The sequence below is a fragment of the Triticum aestivum genome, chromosome 3A, assembly GCF_018294505.1.
Source record: "Triticum aestivum cultivar Chinese Spring chromosome 3A, IWGSC CS RefSeq v2.1, whole genome shotgun sequence".
Taxonomy (NCBI): Eukaryota; Viridiplantae; Streptophyta; class Magnoliopsida; order Poales; family Poaceae; genus Triticum; species Triticum aestivum.
Window position 1 is genome coordinate 681,890,403 of NC_057800.1, and position 15,789 is coordinate 681,906,191.

Below are 15,789 nucleotides of genomic sequence, written 5' to 3' on the forward strand. Positions count from 1 at the left end.
AAAAACACCTCCCCGTGCGCTCCCGCCTAGCGCTAGCTTTCCGCATTCATGCCGCTGTAGAGCGCGAAGCTCAACACTGAAGATGGCTTAGAGAGGACGTGACCCCTCACAGCCTCCGCCATTAAAGCGACGCGCCAGCCGAGGGCGCCACCACGACACGTCTCCGGTGTCCGCACCTGTTCAACGTCGGAGATGTGTGACTGGACGGGAAGGGACACATATCTACCGCGCCCGTTCAATGTCGTTGTCCATCCGTCTGCAGCCCCTTAAGCAAGCTCCCCGGCCGAGAAACCCACTCCGGCGCTGCGCATTGACGCACCCGGACGCCTGGCCTCACCGGAATTCTTTATATAAAGGCGGCCACACCCGGCTAACTCCACACACTACTAGAAAACAGGCTATTGATAATATATACACTAATGGCGCATTATACATGCGGTGCGCCACTACTATATAGTAATGGCGCACCTATACATAGTGCACCATTAGTATCTAAAATAGTAATGGCGCACCTAGTAAAAAGTGCGCCATTACTATGTTTGACCAAGCTTTGACCCACTTCTGGACATAGTAATGGCGCACTTTTCCCTAATGCGCCATTGCTATTTTTGATACTAATGGCGCATTTTTCCATGCGGTGCGCCATTGTGGTTTTGCAGGTAAGTGCCGCAGTCCAACCGTCCACCATCTCTCTCCTCTCTCTCGCACGGAATCCTATCCTCTTCTCCCTCACCCCACGCACACACACACACACGTCTCTCGGCCTCGCCCTGGCCCCGATCCATGCCGCCTCCCAGTGCTCCCTCCTCTTCCTGCGCGGCGGCCCTTGCCCTCCTTTCTCTTCGGCCCCCTTCGCGCCTCCTCGCGGCAGTCGCAGCCAAGGAGCCCGAGCTCGGCGGCGACGGATCGGAAGGCAGCGTCGGCGCTGGATCTGGGAGTGGTGGAGCCGCCGCCGTCTCCACTCGCCGGGAACCGGCCAGATCCACCCCACGAGCTTCACAGGTGCCACCCCCTCCGCCACCAGCCACAGGGACATCCTCGAGGCCGTCGTCATCACCGACCGCGCCACCGGGAGGTCCAAGGGATACGGATTCGTGAGCACGCTTCCTTCCTCCTCCTCTGTTTCTTCTTTCCTGTTGTGTGTTCTTCTGGGGTGGGGATCATGGGGAGGGTTTGATTTTCAAGCTAGAGTTTTGTGATATTTTGGCCAGAGGTTTGTGGGGATCAGGGGTCTGGGGTTCAGTTGGGGTGGTTTGTGACCTCCAACGGCGGTGATCGGCTTGCAAGGCTTGTGAATTTGGGAGTTTTGCGGTGCTAATAATAGAGCAAGCTCGCGGAGCTGATTGCTTTGGGGCGGTAACAGGGAATTTTTTCATGAGGCATGGGGAGTCATCCATGTAAAAACATTTTTCGGCTGCTTGGGAATTTTTAGGCCTCTAAATTGGACTAAAATTTAGGTGTTTCATCACGAATTGCAGAACTATTTGAAGTGAATGCAGAAGCAATTTCGTTTTGGGGAAGGAAAATTGGGGGAATGTGTTTCAACGATGTTAATTTGTCTTAATTTTGTGCGGACATGCGAACAGGTGACCTTCCGAGATCCAGATTCGGCGAGGATGGCCTGCATGGATCCCTATCCAGTAATTGACGGGCGGTGTGCCTGTTTCTAGTGTATTAGAGTTGCCATAATCATCCCATTTTCTATCATTTCAGAGTCTCCAGGATATACAGGTATATGATGTAATACTTTGCTCCCTGTCAATGAGTACGCTCAGAGTTTCTCGAGCATTTTTTGGGATCGTCAATTTTTTTAGCCATGTCATATAGATATTGTTATGATTGGTTAATTTCCAACTATGGTAGGTAGACGATAGAAATAAAATGCATTACTGATCTAAATGGGGTTCAGTAGTTCATAGTTACACTCATTGAGAGGTAATATAACTTAATATCAGTTTAATGTGTATGACTGTAACTTGCAGCGGAGGAGCAGAGGCGGCAGCCCGCGCGCAGGGCGGCTGCTCCGGCCAGCCCCTTCAACTTCTCCACCATGATGAACTTGCTGAATGTAACCAAGAGCTTATACTGAATTCTCTGAATGAAGCGTTTACAGTTTCATACTCTGTTTTGTTCTGTTCATTTTCAAACGTGAGTTCTTGGAGGATTTTACATATACTACAGGTTTGAATCGGTTGTTAATTTGGTTGGGTTTCACTAAAGATATTCGCGTCCATTTTAACATATTCGAACTTGCTCAATGTAACCAAGCTCTACTGAAGCATTTTACAGTTTCTGCAAAACTAGAAATACTCTGCTCTATTCTCTCCATTGTCAAAGTTGAGTTCTTGGGAAGATTTATTTATACAAGCTCGAATTTCCTGTGAATTTGTTTCGATTTCATGGGAATTTGTGTGACAATTAACTTGAATCGTGGATTTTGTTGTGGCGTGTGCGCAGGACCCGAGCATCAAGGAGATGGTGGAGCAGATTGCCAAGGACCCGTCCTTCAGCGAGATGCCCCGTAAATCTACTATATGATCAATCAAAACATGTTTTGTCCAAAGTCCAAACTTAATGGTAAACAAGAGGCTAATCTTGCTATTTTTGTTTGTTATGCGGTTTGCACTTTCTGTTTCCTTGAACAGTTTACAGTTCATCTAATTTACATTTTTATGTTAACTTTAGCAATTAATTTACCTCAAACAAGATAATTAATATGATAATTATCCCCTGTGTATACCGCAAGTAAGTAACTTACTGTAATTATGTTAAGAAATTAGAATGTTTATGACCGACTGTTTAATAAGATGCTCTTTTCACAAGGTGTGATATTGTGGCATATTTACCATGGAGCTAGCATATATGTGGAGCTGACTTTGTTCCTGGAGGTGAGCATATATTGTTGATCTTCTCATGTCAATTGCAGCAGTTCCTTGATTCAAAATTTATATTTGGAGGTTTATCCCTGTGAAATAATCACCGCAAGGTGAGTACTTTCTGCAGCTAATGTGTTATGCATAAGCTCAGTGTGTTTGCTCAATTAGTTACTGCTCAATTAAAATTGGTGACCTTCCATTGATGATAGGTTTAGAAATTATGCATTGAGTAACTGGACCTGACCTGGAGTACTTGGTTAATTCAGTGATCTTTTAACAAAATTTTAACTGAATTATTTTGGGCAATGGAGTACTGAATTTTAACTGAGTAACTTGCACTTGCATATGCACTAGACCACTTGTAAATTCTTTGGCTCCTCTTTAATCTGGTGCAATTACTTAACTGACCGTAATAGCCCTAACACTTGTAAGTAACCATATCATTCAAACATCCAATTAAATCTATTCTACTCCATTTCCTTAGATGAAATTGTGATGATGGGAGTGACATTAAACAGCTTGAACATCTAATTGTGCATGTACTCCATTGTTATATAGTGATCCATCTTGTCTTTGCCCCATGTTAACATTCAAATTGTTAATTGCATTCAAAGTGTTAATTGCAGGAGCAGACACAGAGGAGGAATCTGCTATCTCAAAGCAGTTGATCAACGCCGGGAGGGTGGGTACGTGATGTCGGAGGCTGCCGGGAGGGTGGTGACGAGCTACCGAAGAGATGAGTTCTGGCTCTCCTCGATGCCAGGACGAGGCGCTGCTGCCGATCGGACATGGACTCGATTGATTTTGAATTGAAATATGACGGGTTGTAATGTAAAATGCACTTCAGTTCAAATTTCCTCCCCTTGCGAGAGGTATTATTGGACGGAGGGAGTAGAAGATTAGTTATAGGATTTTGTTTTATTTCTGTGCAATTTTCTTTTTATTGGATACTTGTAAAGACATGGTAATATTCTTGCTATAATAAAAATTATGGTTCTATTTCATTTATTGTTTTTAAATTATTTTTCCTTATAGGTTGTTTTTTTTTGTAAATTTGTATTTTTTTGTTTTCCAAATATACTATTAGTGGCGCATTTCAGCCTTTATTGGTGGCGCACCTAGCTTTTTAGCTAGTGACGCACCTCTAAGGTTACTAGTGGCGCACTTGGCTTTATTACTAGTGGGGGCACCTCTAAGGTTACTAGTGGCACACTTGGCTTTATTACTAGTGGGGCACCTAAGGGTTAGTAATGGCGCACTATTAGGTGCGCCATTATTGTCTGGGATAGTAATGGCGCACCAAATATGCGCCATTACTAAAACTTACTAATGGCGTGCTAGTAATGGCGCACCTAATGTACGCCATTAGTAGCCAAAATAGGTGCGCCATTAATAACCTGTTTTCCAGTAGTGACACCACAACACCAGCCCCTCCACATGCTCCTCCCTTGCACTACATCTGCCATGACCGCTAGCGGGGAAGCATTGTGGGACAGTCTGTTGCCGGAGATGAAGCACGTCGTGGCCGCCCTTGCCGCCACCTGGCATAGCCGCCGTGCTAGGCGGATCGAGGCCGGCCAGCTCGCCTGAGGTCTCTGACGATGAAGACGACACCATGATGGAGAGGGGCTTCGACGACTCCGCCGCGGCTCCCGCGCCTCCTGTGCAAGCCGGTTTCACCATGGAATAGGCGCATGCACAGTTCAATGCTGCCATGGCGGAGGTGCAGCCTGCATCAGCGCAGGAAGAACAACGGTGCAACCTGTTTCTTCTTGAGTAGCACCGGTGGAGGGCCAGATCTACGGCGAGCGTGAGAGTGAGGAGGCTGTGGCGGCCATGGGCGCGGTGAACCCAAATCTCGTCGCGGAGCAGCGTGTCATCTACAATGTCGTCCGCGCTCAAGTCGTCGCTTGGCAGGAAGCGGCATCTGCGGAGGCGCAGCTACACGCAATCACGGAGGAGAACAACGCCAGTTGCACCTCCTACGCGCCGCCAATGAACCATTAGCCGACCCAGTGGGACGACGAATGCGAGGTGCCACCATTTCCCTCATGGACCTCACGTCCACCGGCTACCGACAAGGCACGGACTCCCCCGAGGATGAGTAGGCCACGGGAGGTGATGGGGCCTGATGACCCATGTGGGTCAGTCACTCTCCCGTGCTCTACTCTTCCTCACCGGAGACCGCACCTTCACTTCATTGGTCTTAGCGCCGGTGTTCATGGAGACGGCGGAAGGAGGACGACACAGGCTTGGACGCCGGCCGCCGCCACCGTAGTATAGGTTTAGGGGTGGGTATTTTTTTGTTCTAAATGTTCTAAATATATTTAAATTTGCCGTGTTTGTATGAAATCCGTCATGTTTGTACAAAATCTGGCTGTGTTTGCATGAGTTTCATCTGGTTTGTTAAAAAAGAGTTTGATATGTATGCGGGTTGCGGGAGTTCAGACCGATACCAAGCCCGTTTTCTGATCTTCCTGGCCCACCAAAAACACCTCCCACCTCCCCCGTGCGCTCCCGCCCGGCGCTAACTGCCCGCATTCATGTCGCTGTAGAGCGCGGCGCTCAACATTGAAGACGGCTTAGAGAGGACGTGACCTCTCACCGCCTCCGTCATTGAAGCGGCGCGCCAGCCGAGGGCGCCACCACGACACGTCTCCGGTGGCCGCACCTGTTCAACGCCGAAGATGCGCGACTGGACGGGAAGGGACACATATCTACCGCGCCCGTTCAATGCCGTTGTCCATCCGTCTGTAGCCCCTTAAGCAAGCTCCCCGGCCGAGAAACCCACTCCGGCGCCGCACATTGACGCACCCGGACGCCTGGCCTCACCGGAATTCTCTATATAAAGGCGTCCACACCCGGCTAATTCCACACCACAACACCAGCCCCTCCACATCCTCCTCCCTTGCACTGCAACTGCCATGACCGCTAGCGGGAAAGCACTGTGGGACAGTCTGTCGCCGGAGATGAAGCACATCGTGGCCGCCCTTGCCGCCACCTGGCATAGCAGCAAATTCTAATATTTTATAAATTTACAAACAAAAAATGAAAACAGGCATAGTATTTAAACTTTAAACAAAATTTTGAAAAAATGCAAACTTTTTTGAAATTTGTGTATAGTTTTGTGAAGGAAATAAACTTCAAAAAAGAGAAAGGAAAAGGAAAGGAAAGAAAAAGAAAATAGAAGAAACAGAAAAGAGAAAATGGAAAAACAAAAAACGAAAAATAAAATATAATTAAAAGCCAAAAAAACCGAAAATGAAAGAACACAGAAAAAACCCGGTTTAGGGAATCTTCTAGAAGGTTCCTAAAACTGGTTGACCGCACCTGTGTAAATCTTGAAATGGGCCGGCCCATATTTTCGCTCGCATCGCTGCCCTGTGCGGCAGCCCAACAGTTTACCGCAGCGAGCGGCGAATAGGGATTTCCCCTAGTCAGCGCTTTAAGTGCGAACTAGGGGTTCCCTCGTCCATGGAGCCAATTCTTGGGCCCGGCTATAAAACGCACGCTCCTAGCTCCTCCCTACTAGCTCGGTCTGGTTAGTTCGCTGCTGACTAGGGACGGTTGACCGGTCAATTGTTGACTTCAGATTTTTAGAAAATAAACATGAATTAAAAAATGTACAATTTTTTTAAAAGTTCACAACTTAAGAAAACTACATCAAAATTGAAAAAGTTTCATGAATTTTTAAAAGTTCATCAAATTTGACAAAATTCATTGATTTTGAAAAAAATTATTAATTTTTAAAAAGAGTTCATCCAATTGTGAAAAAAGTTTATTGATTTTAAAAAATCATTGAATTCGAAAACAAAAGTTCATCGCTTTTTTTAAAACAAATCATCAAATTTCGAAAAGGTTCATCAATTTTGAATGAAAATTTCATTAATTTTCAACAAAAAATCACGCATTTTGAAAAAAGGAACAGACAAAAAAAGAAAAAAAGAAGACAGAACAAAGGATGAAAAGGAAGCAATGTAGCACGTTGCATGACAGGTCCGGGTTGTAGCAGGAGCGAGTTTCTTTTTCTGGATTAAAAAAATGGCTGGCCAACCTCGGTGCTCTTCAGGAGCCCGTTAGCAAAGTGGCCTAACGGACGCCTGAAGTGCCTAATAGGAAGCGCCCTCGGATGGTCTTACACTTTTATTGTTGCTGCTTTGTTGTCTAAGAAAACCTGGTAATGCCACTTTTACAAGAAAAATTTGTGAAATTCGGAACTGTTCATGGATTTGGAAAAAATATTTGCAAATTTGAAATTAAAATAATTTAGCCAATTTTTTGTGGATTTTAAACAATTCATGACCTTGAATAATTTTCATGAATTTTAAAAATGATCAGGATTTTTTTAAAACTTTTTCAAATTTTAAAATTGTTCATTAATTTTAAAAATATATTATATTTGTAATTATTCACGAACTAAAAGTTAATTATTATATTTGAAAAAATTCTTCATGAATATAAAAACAAAATGTTTAAAAATCACAAATTTGAATAATGAACAAAAGGAACAAAAAGAAAAAAGCGGGTAAAACCTTCGTAGAAACACAAAAGAAGAAAAAAAAAACTGGACCAGGAGGTTTCCAAAACCGAAAGATGATTAGATGGGCCAGCCCAAATAAAAACGTTGTACTCATATGGAACCAATTAGCGTCTAAGTGCGAAATAATCACCGGCTATGTAGAGCTACAAAGCAAAGATACGACACAATCTATCCTATTGCCAATCTAGTGCAAGTGCAATAGGGATACGCATGGATACACGGACCTCACAGTATCCGATTTTCTCTGAATAACAAAAGAGATGCAAATCGGGATATGACCAAATACAGTGAGGATACGGTGGCGGAATCAGGAGCCAGCCATCAGCAACCATGCCGCTGCTTAGCTCTCCTCCCGACGGGTACATGCTCGAGGAGGCAACCTCAACGGGCGCTAGAAAGGAAGAAGATCCAAGCAGAGAGGAGAAGGCGAGGTGGCCACATACGAGGAGAAAAGCTCCACGCAGAGAGGACAAATGGGGACTGCATCTGCCAGCGAGGAAGAAGATTTGGGTGGTTTGAAAGGGAAGCCACCGATGACGAAGAAGGCACATGCGACAAAGCAGTAGTGGCAGATCTAGGATTTGATCATTTGAAGACAAGGTGGTCCTCCTAAACAAATATTTTTGACAAAAGTTTCAGTTTTGCATAAAGGAAGCCCGCCGACATAGGAAAACGTCGATTTGAAACCCTAAACTCATACAGGTTCGGCGGAACGGACCTCCAAGTCGAAATCCTGGTCGATTGCATCCTGAACTATGCAATCCCGGTCTAAATCCAACCCTGGCATCGTTCGAGGCATAAAAACACTAACGTTGCAGGGATTCATCTGGCTGGTGGGCCAAGGAGCGGCAAAAACCCTTCCGCTGCGCTGGGCCAGCCCATTTGTATTTTTTTGTCTGCTAAAAAATATCTTCTTTTTTACTTGTTACACTGCTAAAAAGGGAGCACCTATTGGCGCAGTCAGGAATCGAACTCGCGACTTTTAATTCATGAAAACGTGTGCGACTAGCCACTAGAGATAATGTCTATTGGTTCTATAAAGGAAGCACAAATTTTAAATCCCACAGAAGTGGCACATCCAAAACAATCTTTACAAAATTTTGAACGTTTCTCAAAAATTTAGGAAAACAACTAAATGCCTAATATTGTTCTGAAAATGAAAATATTTTTGGAATTCCAATTTTGTTTACTCCACACATTTTTTGAAATCTTGAACAAATTCTGATATCCCAAACATGTTTTTAATCTGTGAACAATTTTTTAAAACAAAAACAATTTTCGAAATTCCAAACAAAATTAGAAAATACGAACATATTTTGAAATCCATGAGAATTTTTTAATACACGACCATCTTTTGAATCTGTGAACATCTTTTGATCTATGAATAGTTTTTGGAAAATGAGAACATTATAATTGAAAGCACTAACAATCCACCAAGTACGTCACCTTGCCTCTTGTGAATAATTTGCTCCAATTTCTTTCTTTCTTTTTATTCGTGGAAGCTCCTTATAGATTGTTTTCCCCTTTTAATCTAACGTGTGATACTCTTTTCAGTTATTTTTTTCAATTCTTGAATCTTTTACAGGACCCGTGCACTTTTGCGAATCCGTGAACTTTTTTCATATCTACGAACTCATTTCAGTTTTACAATTTTTTCCAAAATACATGAACTTTTCTTTTGAAAATCGGTGAACTTCTTTTCAAAAAAATTTGAACCTTTTCTAAATCCATAAAAAAATCCGTGACCTTTTTTACATTTTCAAAATATGGTTCACGGCGTTCTTTCATTTTCGTTTTCTATTTCCTACTAAGATGGTCGAGAATTTAATAAAAAAATGAAAAACAAAAAATAAAAAGAAAGAGAAGGAAAAAAAGAAAAGAAAGAAGAAAAAAAAGGCAGCAAGTGAACACAACAGATGTGCTGTCCCTGGTGGTAACTTCCGTCGACCAACAACATGGCATCAATCCCGGCCATCCTTTGACACGCCGACAATCCTCATTTGACAAACGATGCCAGGGTTCAATATAGATTGAGATTGCATAGTTCACGGTGCAATCGACCGGGATTTCGATTTGATGGTTCGTTTCGTCAAACCTCTATGAGTTCAGGGTTTAAAATAGACATTTTCCGCCAACATACATACAAGTTTTCCTGTTTGCTCTTCAGCCACATCTTGCAGAGCCTTCTTCCATATCTTCATAATATGTCTAAAAAAAGAGAAACAATGTCCAATGTCCTCTACACATTTCAATTTTGCAACAATAACTTTGTTTTATCAATCATAATGACATAACCGAACACAAAGGGTGTGCAAAATTGTGTGTGTGTGTGTTTATTGGTTCCAGCTCGGCCGCTTGCATGTTTGTGCGCTTTTGTTGTTGCTGCTTTGTTGTCTAACGAAAAGGATGGCTAGGACGATTCCTGAAAGAAAACATACATTTTTGTTGTTTTTTCTCTTTTGGAGAATCGACCACAGATATAGACACTAAAAAAAAGCGGGACCCTATTCCGGGCCTTAAGTGCCGGCTAGCATGTCTTCATGCCGGGCGCACAACACTAAAGGGCCGGCCCATATAATTTAGTTTTGTATACGTTTTTCCTAGTTTTTTTTTCAATCGGTTTCCTGTTCAGTTTTTCTCTGGTTTTCTTCTTCTTCATTTTCTTTTTTCTCTCGGTTTTCCTTTCCTTTGTCTTTTTATTCTCATTTTTAACTTTCTATTTTATGTGAATAGTTTTCAAATTCGTGAACTTTTCCCAGTCGTAATTTGTTTTTCAAATTGGTGAATATTTTTCAAATGCATGAACTTGTAGCTCGTGAACCTTTTGAAATTTCAGGAATATTTTTTCAAATTTTATGAACTTTTTTCAATTCCGTGAACATTTTTATTATCAACGAAGCTCTCAAACCTGTCAACTTTTTTCAAATTTGTGGCTGTTTTCAAATTTGTTAAGAATTTTGAAGTAATTCAGACTGGGTATATATCTGTTAATGTTGTGCTGAAAGTAGGGTCAAATAGCACTATTAGCGTGCGGAGCTCGAATCCGGCTTCTCCCAGAATAATGAGCTTGAATCCGGCTTCTCCCATTATTAGTTTTTTCTTTTCTTCGTGTTTTTTGTTTTTGGGGGTTGCTAGGCCATCCATTTTTTGTCATTGGCCCAGTAAAGACAAGAGTACTGCAAAGGATTGTTGAGGCCAATTCTCCGAAGGAAAAATAATGGCTGCCTGCAGTCGATACTACTAACTTTGTAACTTCATGGATTTTCGTGAGAAATTTTTTGATCTATTCATCTTCAATCATTATAGTACAATGAACACCGGAAATAATAAAAATTATACTTAGATTTAGAAAAAAGTCTATTTTACTACCCTAAATAAAGTTGGTGGTTCACATAACCCCCTGATCTTGTTTTCTGCTCCTCTCACCCCCTAAACAATCTCATACCGGACAAAATCAGACCCTGGATGATTTTACCCAAGGTCAAAGCGGTATTTGACCAGTGAGAGAGGGGCCCACCTGTTAAAAAGGTCAGCCCAGCCAACACTGACTAGTCAAACCGGCCGGAGGGCCACACGTCATTGGCTTGGTGGTTAAACACAAGAGTTAATTAGATGGGGGTTGTGGTCAGTGACCCAAGACTAACATAACCTAACACTAATCCTAATCTAACCATCGGTGTTAAGGCCACCGACGAGCATACGTCACAGCAGAAGGCGTGGGAGCTCTATCCCGGCGACCAAATGGCCGGTGGATTCATCCTGCGTGCTCCTGGGCTCGCTCCGCGTAGAACGGAGGTGGTTGCGCGAGCGGGAACGGTCAGACCCTCAGGCATGGCCGAGGCCAGCGGCGGAGCCGTTCGAAGCTAGGTGGCAGGGCACTACAAGGCACATGGAAGAGGGGAGAGGGGTGCACCGGCATTAGGCGCTCACCGTGAGCATGCCAAAGCGGTAGAATGGGCTGGTGAGGGCCCATGGCGAGGGCATGGACCTCGCCCGCGGTCGCCGGAGTGAGGCATCGTGGGGAGGGGGTTGGACGAAGAGGCGCTCATCAACGACGTGTCTGGAAGATTGGCAGCACCGCATGGAGCTCACGGCAAGGCCACAAAGGTCGGGGAGACTCGAGAGGCAACAGATCGTCGACGGCGACTGATGGTCGGAAGTGAGGAAGACGAGCTCGATTCAGTCGATTTTGGGCATCGTCGATCGATTGAGTCGGCATTTGAGCTTTCTAGGGCAAGGAGACCCTCGTCGACAAGGTTTGCTGACGAGGAGTGGATGTTGGCCGCGTAGATGCAAACGGCTACCCCTGGCAACGTGCTTTCAACGAGCTGCGCCAGCGGTTGAAGACGACCCTGCCCCTCGCTGGGTTGGGCTGGGCCAAAATTTACAAGAGGTAAGGCCGAGGTATAGTACTTCTTTTATATTTCTTTGTTTAAAAAAAACTGACAAGTGGGACCCACCCACAAGTCAAAACCACCATTGACCAGCACCACGTCTACTGCAAAGTCCAGAAAAACCACCCAGGTTTTTTTTTGTCTGGTATGGGATTGTTTAGGGGGGGTAAGGGAACCGAAAAAAGATCAAGGGGTAATGTAAACCACCAATTTTGTTCAGGGTAGTAAAATGGACTTTTTTCCTAGATTTATAGACCATCTAGCGACGGCTACAACAACTAGAGCGAGCCGAAGGCGCACCGCCGTCATCGCCCGTCGCTCGTCGGAGCCGGACAAAACTTGTTGTAGTAGACAATCGGGAAGTCGTCGTGCCAAGTCTTCATAGGAACAGGGCACGAAAACAGCACCCGTCGACAATGAAGAGTAGCATAAATCAGAAGGATCTAACGATCCACACAGACATAGACAAATAATGAACAGATCCAAGCGGAACCACCGAAAATAGATCCGCCGGAAACCCATTTCCACACACCCATAGTCGGTGCTAGACGCACCATCGAAATAGGGGCTAGACGGAAAGAACCTTATTACATCTGCAGAGAGCAGCACCGTCTCATCTTGCTGAATAGGATACAAACCCTAACAAAAACTTAAAGTAACACCTAAAAGATGAAGCCCTTCCATCCTGGCCAGTCAGGATCCATCGCGCCTACTCGGCCCTAAGGCCACCGAAGATGCGGCGGACCGGCGGAAGGCAGAGAAAATGTAATATTAGCAGAGGAGGTCGGCTACATGAGGCGACGGCTACACCTCACGTATTTGGTTTCGTGTTGTCCACCTAATTCCATGGGTTGTATATCAGAAACGAAGGCAGGAACACGTACGTGGTGGAGAGCAAGGAAACAGTCGAGAACAAAAGTTATCCGTGTTTTTTCTTGTTGACACGTCCCGCTCCTGAACCAGTCCCTGAATCGAACCCGAGAGGAGCGTCCGAGACACAGGTGCTCGGTGCGTTCTCTCCCAGTCAGCACAACAGTGAAGGCATCGTCGCTGGCGCCGGTGGCCAACCCAACCGGGCCGTCGCGCCGGACGTCCGCGCTACCGCGGATGGGCATACGCCACCGCGCATGCATCGACAAGCCCAACCGCATGCGGAAAAGGGTGTCGATCGGTACGTCCGAAAGGAAACGCCACTGCTCACGTGGTTGAGTAGAGACCAGTCCATGTACCGGTCCATCGCCCGTCGCCGGAGTCCCGACGGAACAGCGCCGGTGCCGGGACGGCAGCGAGGACGGGACGGGAGCCGGGCGGTGCGGTTCACGTGACGGGAAAGCGCAGGCGACGACGACGTAGGTACTACTGAGCCTGACCTGGGCACCTGGCTGGCCAGTGCCAGACAGCCGGGCACGGACGGACGCACGCACCCATGGACGAAGGCAGCAGCACAATGTTGCAGCGCGCGGTGCTGATGCCGGCCACGCGCAATGCCCGATGGCCGTGCGCGGCAGCGTGCGTGCATGCATGGCCCCGCCCCGTCCACTTCACCCGTGCAACCGCCCGGCCGGGGACCTCCCTCCCCTCGGATGCCGCAGCAAAGCCAAAGCCGGAGCCGGAGGCGGGGGCGGAGGTGCAAGTGGCAACGGCAACGGACGGCCATGCATGCATTTGACTCCGAAAGCTGCTGTGAAGTCCACCCCAAAAGCGGGCCGCCGTTGCCGCGGCGCACTCATCACCAAACGTTTCAGCCCGGAGGGTGAACTGGCGAGGTAATTAAGCTGGAAGGCTGCTTGTGGCGCAGCCCATCCGTCTCTTTTGGGCGCTGCCGCACGGGCACGCGAGGTGTCAGCGCTCCGATTCCTTCTCCGTAGTAAAAAAAGTAAGCTCTTAAATTGAACGCCGGAATCCAAGGTAGGTGGCCGTCGATTCCCCGTTGCAGCGCGTTGCTGTAACGTGGAAGCTTCTCCTTCCCCCTCCCTCCTCCAGCACAACAGAAAAATGGAAAAGAAGGGAGGAGATGGGAAGGAATTTCGTTTCGACGGCAGGGCGGCATAGAGAAGAGAAAAGAAAAGAGAAAGAGAGAATCGGGCGCGCACGAAAAAGATGGCCTTTCGATGCCTTGTTCTCCTTCCCCTCTCCCCTCCCGGAGACAGGTGCAGAGGGAGGGAGGGTCCCTGCGTGCTTGCTTAAGCCCGGAGCTCACCGGTTGGAGGGTGATTAAGGGCTGCACGGGACGCCCGCTCCCGCTTTCCCTTTCTCTGTTCCCTTCGCTTGATGGAAAGGGCAGGGCAAGAAGAAAGGAAAGCCGAGCTCGCCGATGGCGGTTGAGTGTGTTTCACGACACCGGCCGCCTGCCACTATATAACCGCCAACCGCCTCCCCCTTTCCCGCTAGCTATCATCCCGCACCCGCACGAGCTCAACCACTCTCTCTCTCTCTCTTCTACCTCTGATCCGTCCTCCATGGAGGGGCGAGCGAGTGTGTGAGTTGAGTCTGACTTGCATGTGAGCCAGCCTACAGCGAGCACACGGCCCATCCTAGACAGAGAGAGAGAGAGGAAGTAATCTTGCTTGCTTGCTTAGTTGGGTTGGGTTGGGTTGTGCTTTGTGTGTGCGTCTATGGCGCTGCCGGCGGAGAGGCGGGCGGAGGAGGCCGCGGGCGTCGGCGGGTGCCGGGCGCCGGCCGGCCAGGGCGGGCTGCCCGTCGGGTTCCGGTTCCGGCCCACCGACGAGGAGCTGCTGCTGCACTACCTGCGCCGCAAGGCCCTCTCCTGCCCCCTCCCCGCCGACATCATCCCCGTCGCCGACCTCGCGCGCCTCCACCCATCGGACCTGCCAGGTACGCTCCACTTACTCGCCGTATCACTGACCAACGGAGCTGCCGCTGCCGCATTGCGCTGACTGTTTGCCATGTGCGTGCAGGCGAGGCCGACGGCGAGCGCTACTTCTTCCACCTGCCGGCGACGGGGTGCTGGCGGAAGGGCGGCGGCGCGGGCAGGGCGGGCGGCAGCGGCGTGTGGAGGGCCTCCGGGAAGGAGCGGCTGGTCGTGGCGCCACGCTGCGGCCGGCCTATCGGCGCCAAGCGGACGCTCGTCTTCTGCCGCCCAGGCGGCGCGCGCACCGGCTGGGCCATGCACGAGTACCGCCTGCTCCCCGCCGGCCTCGCCGCCTACGCCACACCCAAGAGCCTCCACGCCGCCAAGGACTGGGTGGTCTGCCGCGTGTTCAAGAAGGCCACGCCAGCGCGCCACGGCACAGCGGGGCGGCGTAGGGGGGACGCCGACGCCGACATGACACCGGCGTCACCGTCCCCGGCGTCCTCCTGCGTGACCGAGTCGGGCATGGAGGAGGACGATGATGAGACCGCCTCTAACCTGGCGCGGCGAGAGGATTAGAGCAGCTGACCTGACCTCAATCATGGTCCCTGTAATTTTCTAATGAGTGCCCCTTTAATTCGTGGATCTGCTAATGTGGTACTAGTCCGTAGTAGCAGCAGTAGTAATCATCAGCCCCAACTTATCAGGAGAAACAAACCGAGCTCAAGCAATCAGCAAACCGAGCTCAAGCAATCAAACACCTCACCATGTTTGACGAGTGAGCTGAGACTGAGAGCTCACTGTGAATCAAAGAGTTCATGTTCCAACGTTAAATTGGAGTTCTTTTGCTCGTGAATTTCAGCTTCTTGTACAAATCGACAAGTAAAGAATGAACTAGGTAGCGACTGCAAACAGCTACAGTAGAAAACAGAGGTGGTGCAGAGAAAGCAGGGCAGAAAGGCGTCGGAGCTCAGTTCATGGAGGCAGAAAGCGGACGGATTCACGAATTTTGTGATAAGCTACGGCTGTGCGTGTGCGTGCGTGGTGATGATGGCGCCACTGAGTACTGATCCAACGATCGATCGACTGATTGGATCGGATTGGATACTCGAATCCACTCAGACCCAGTCCGGAGATGCCTTTCTTCTTCCTCCCGACGCCGGGCCC

The 15,789-nt window shown here is 47.8% G+C and overlaps 1 protein-coding gene across 1 annotated transcript; it reads left to right on the forward strand.

Annotated features, from left to right (window-relative positions):
• The first annotated feature begins 13,955 nt into the window (after positions 1-13,955).
• Positions 13,956-15,478, forward strand: LOC123063173 (NAC domain-containing protein 83). Its single transcript, XM_044486906.1, has 2 exons — positions 13,956-14,645; positions 14,729-15,478. Exons 1-2 carry the CDS (start codon positions 14,426-14,428, stop codon positions 15,199-15,201), a joined length of 693 nt encoding a protein of 230 aa, XP_044342841.1. The 5' UTR covers positions 13,956-14,425; the 3' UTR covers positions 15,202-15,478.
• The last annotated feature ends 311 nt before the right edge of the window (positions 15,479-15,789 follow it).

What these genes read in the sequence shown, in the direction of transcription:
- LOC123063173 (XM_044486906.1), top strand. Translation starts at nt 14,426, where the DNA reads ATGGCGCTGCCGGCGGAGAGGCGGGCGGAGGAGGCCGCGGGCGTCGGC. An exon ending in CCACCCATCGGACCTGCCAG is followed by an intron (nt 14,646 to 14,728) that starts GTACGCTCCACT and finishes ATGTGCGTGCAG; the next exon opens with GCGAGGCCGACGGCGAGCGC.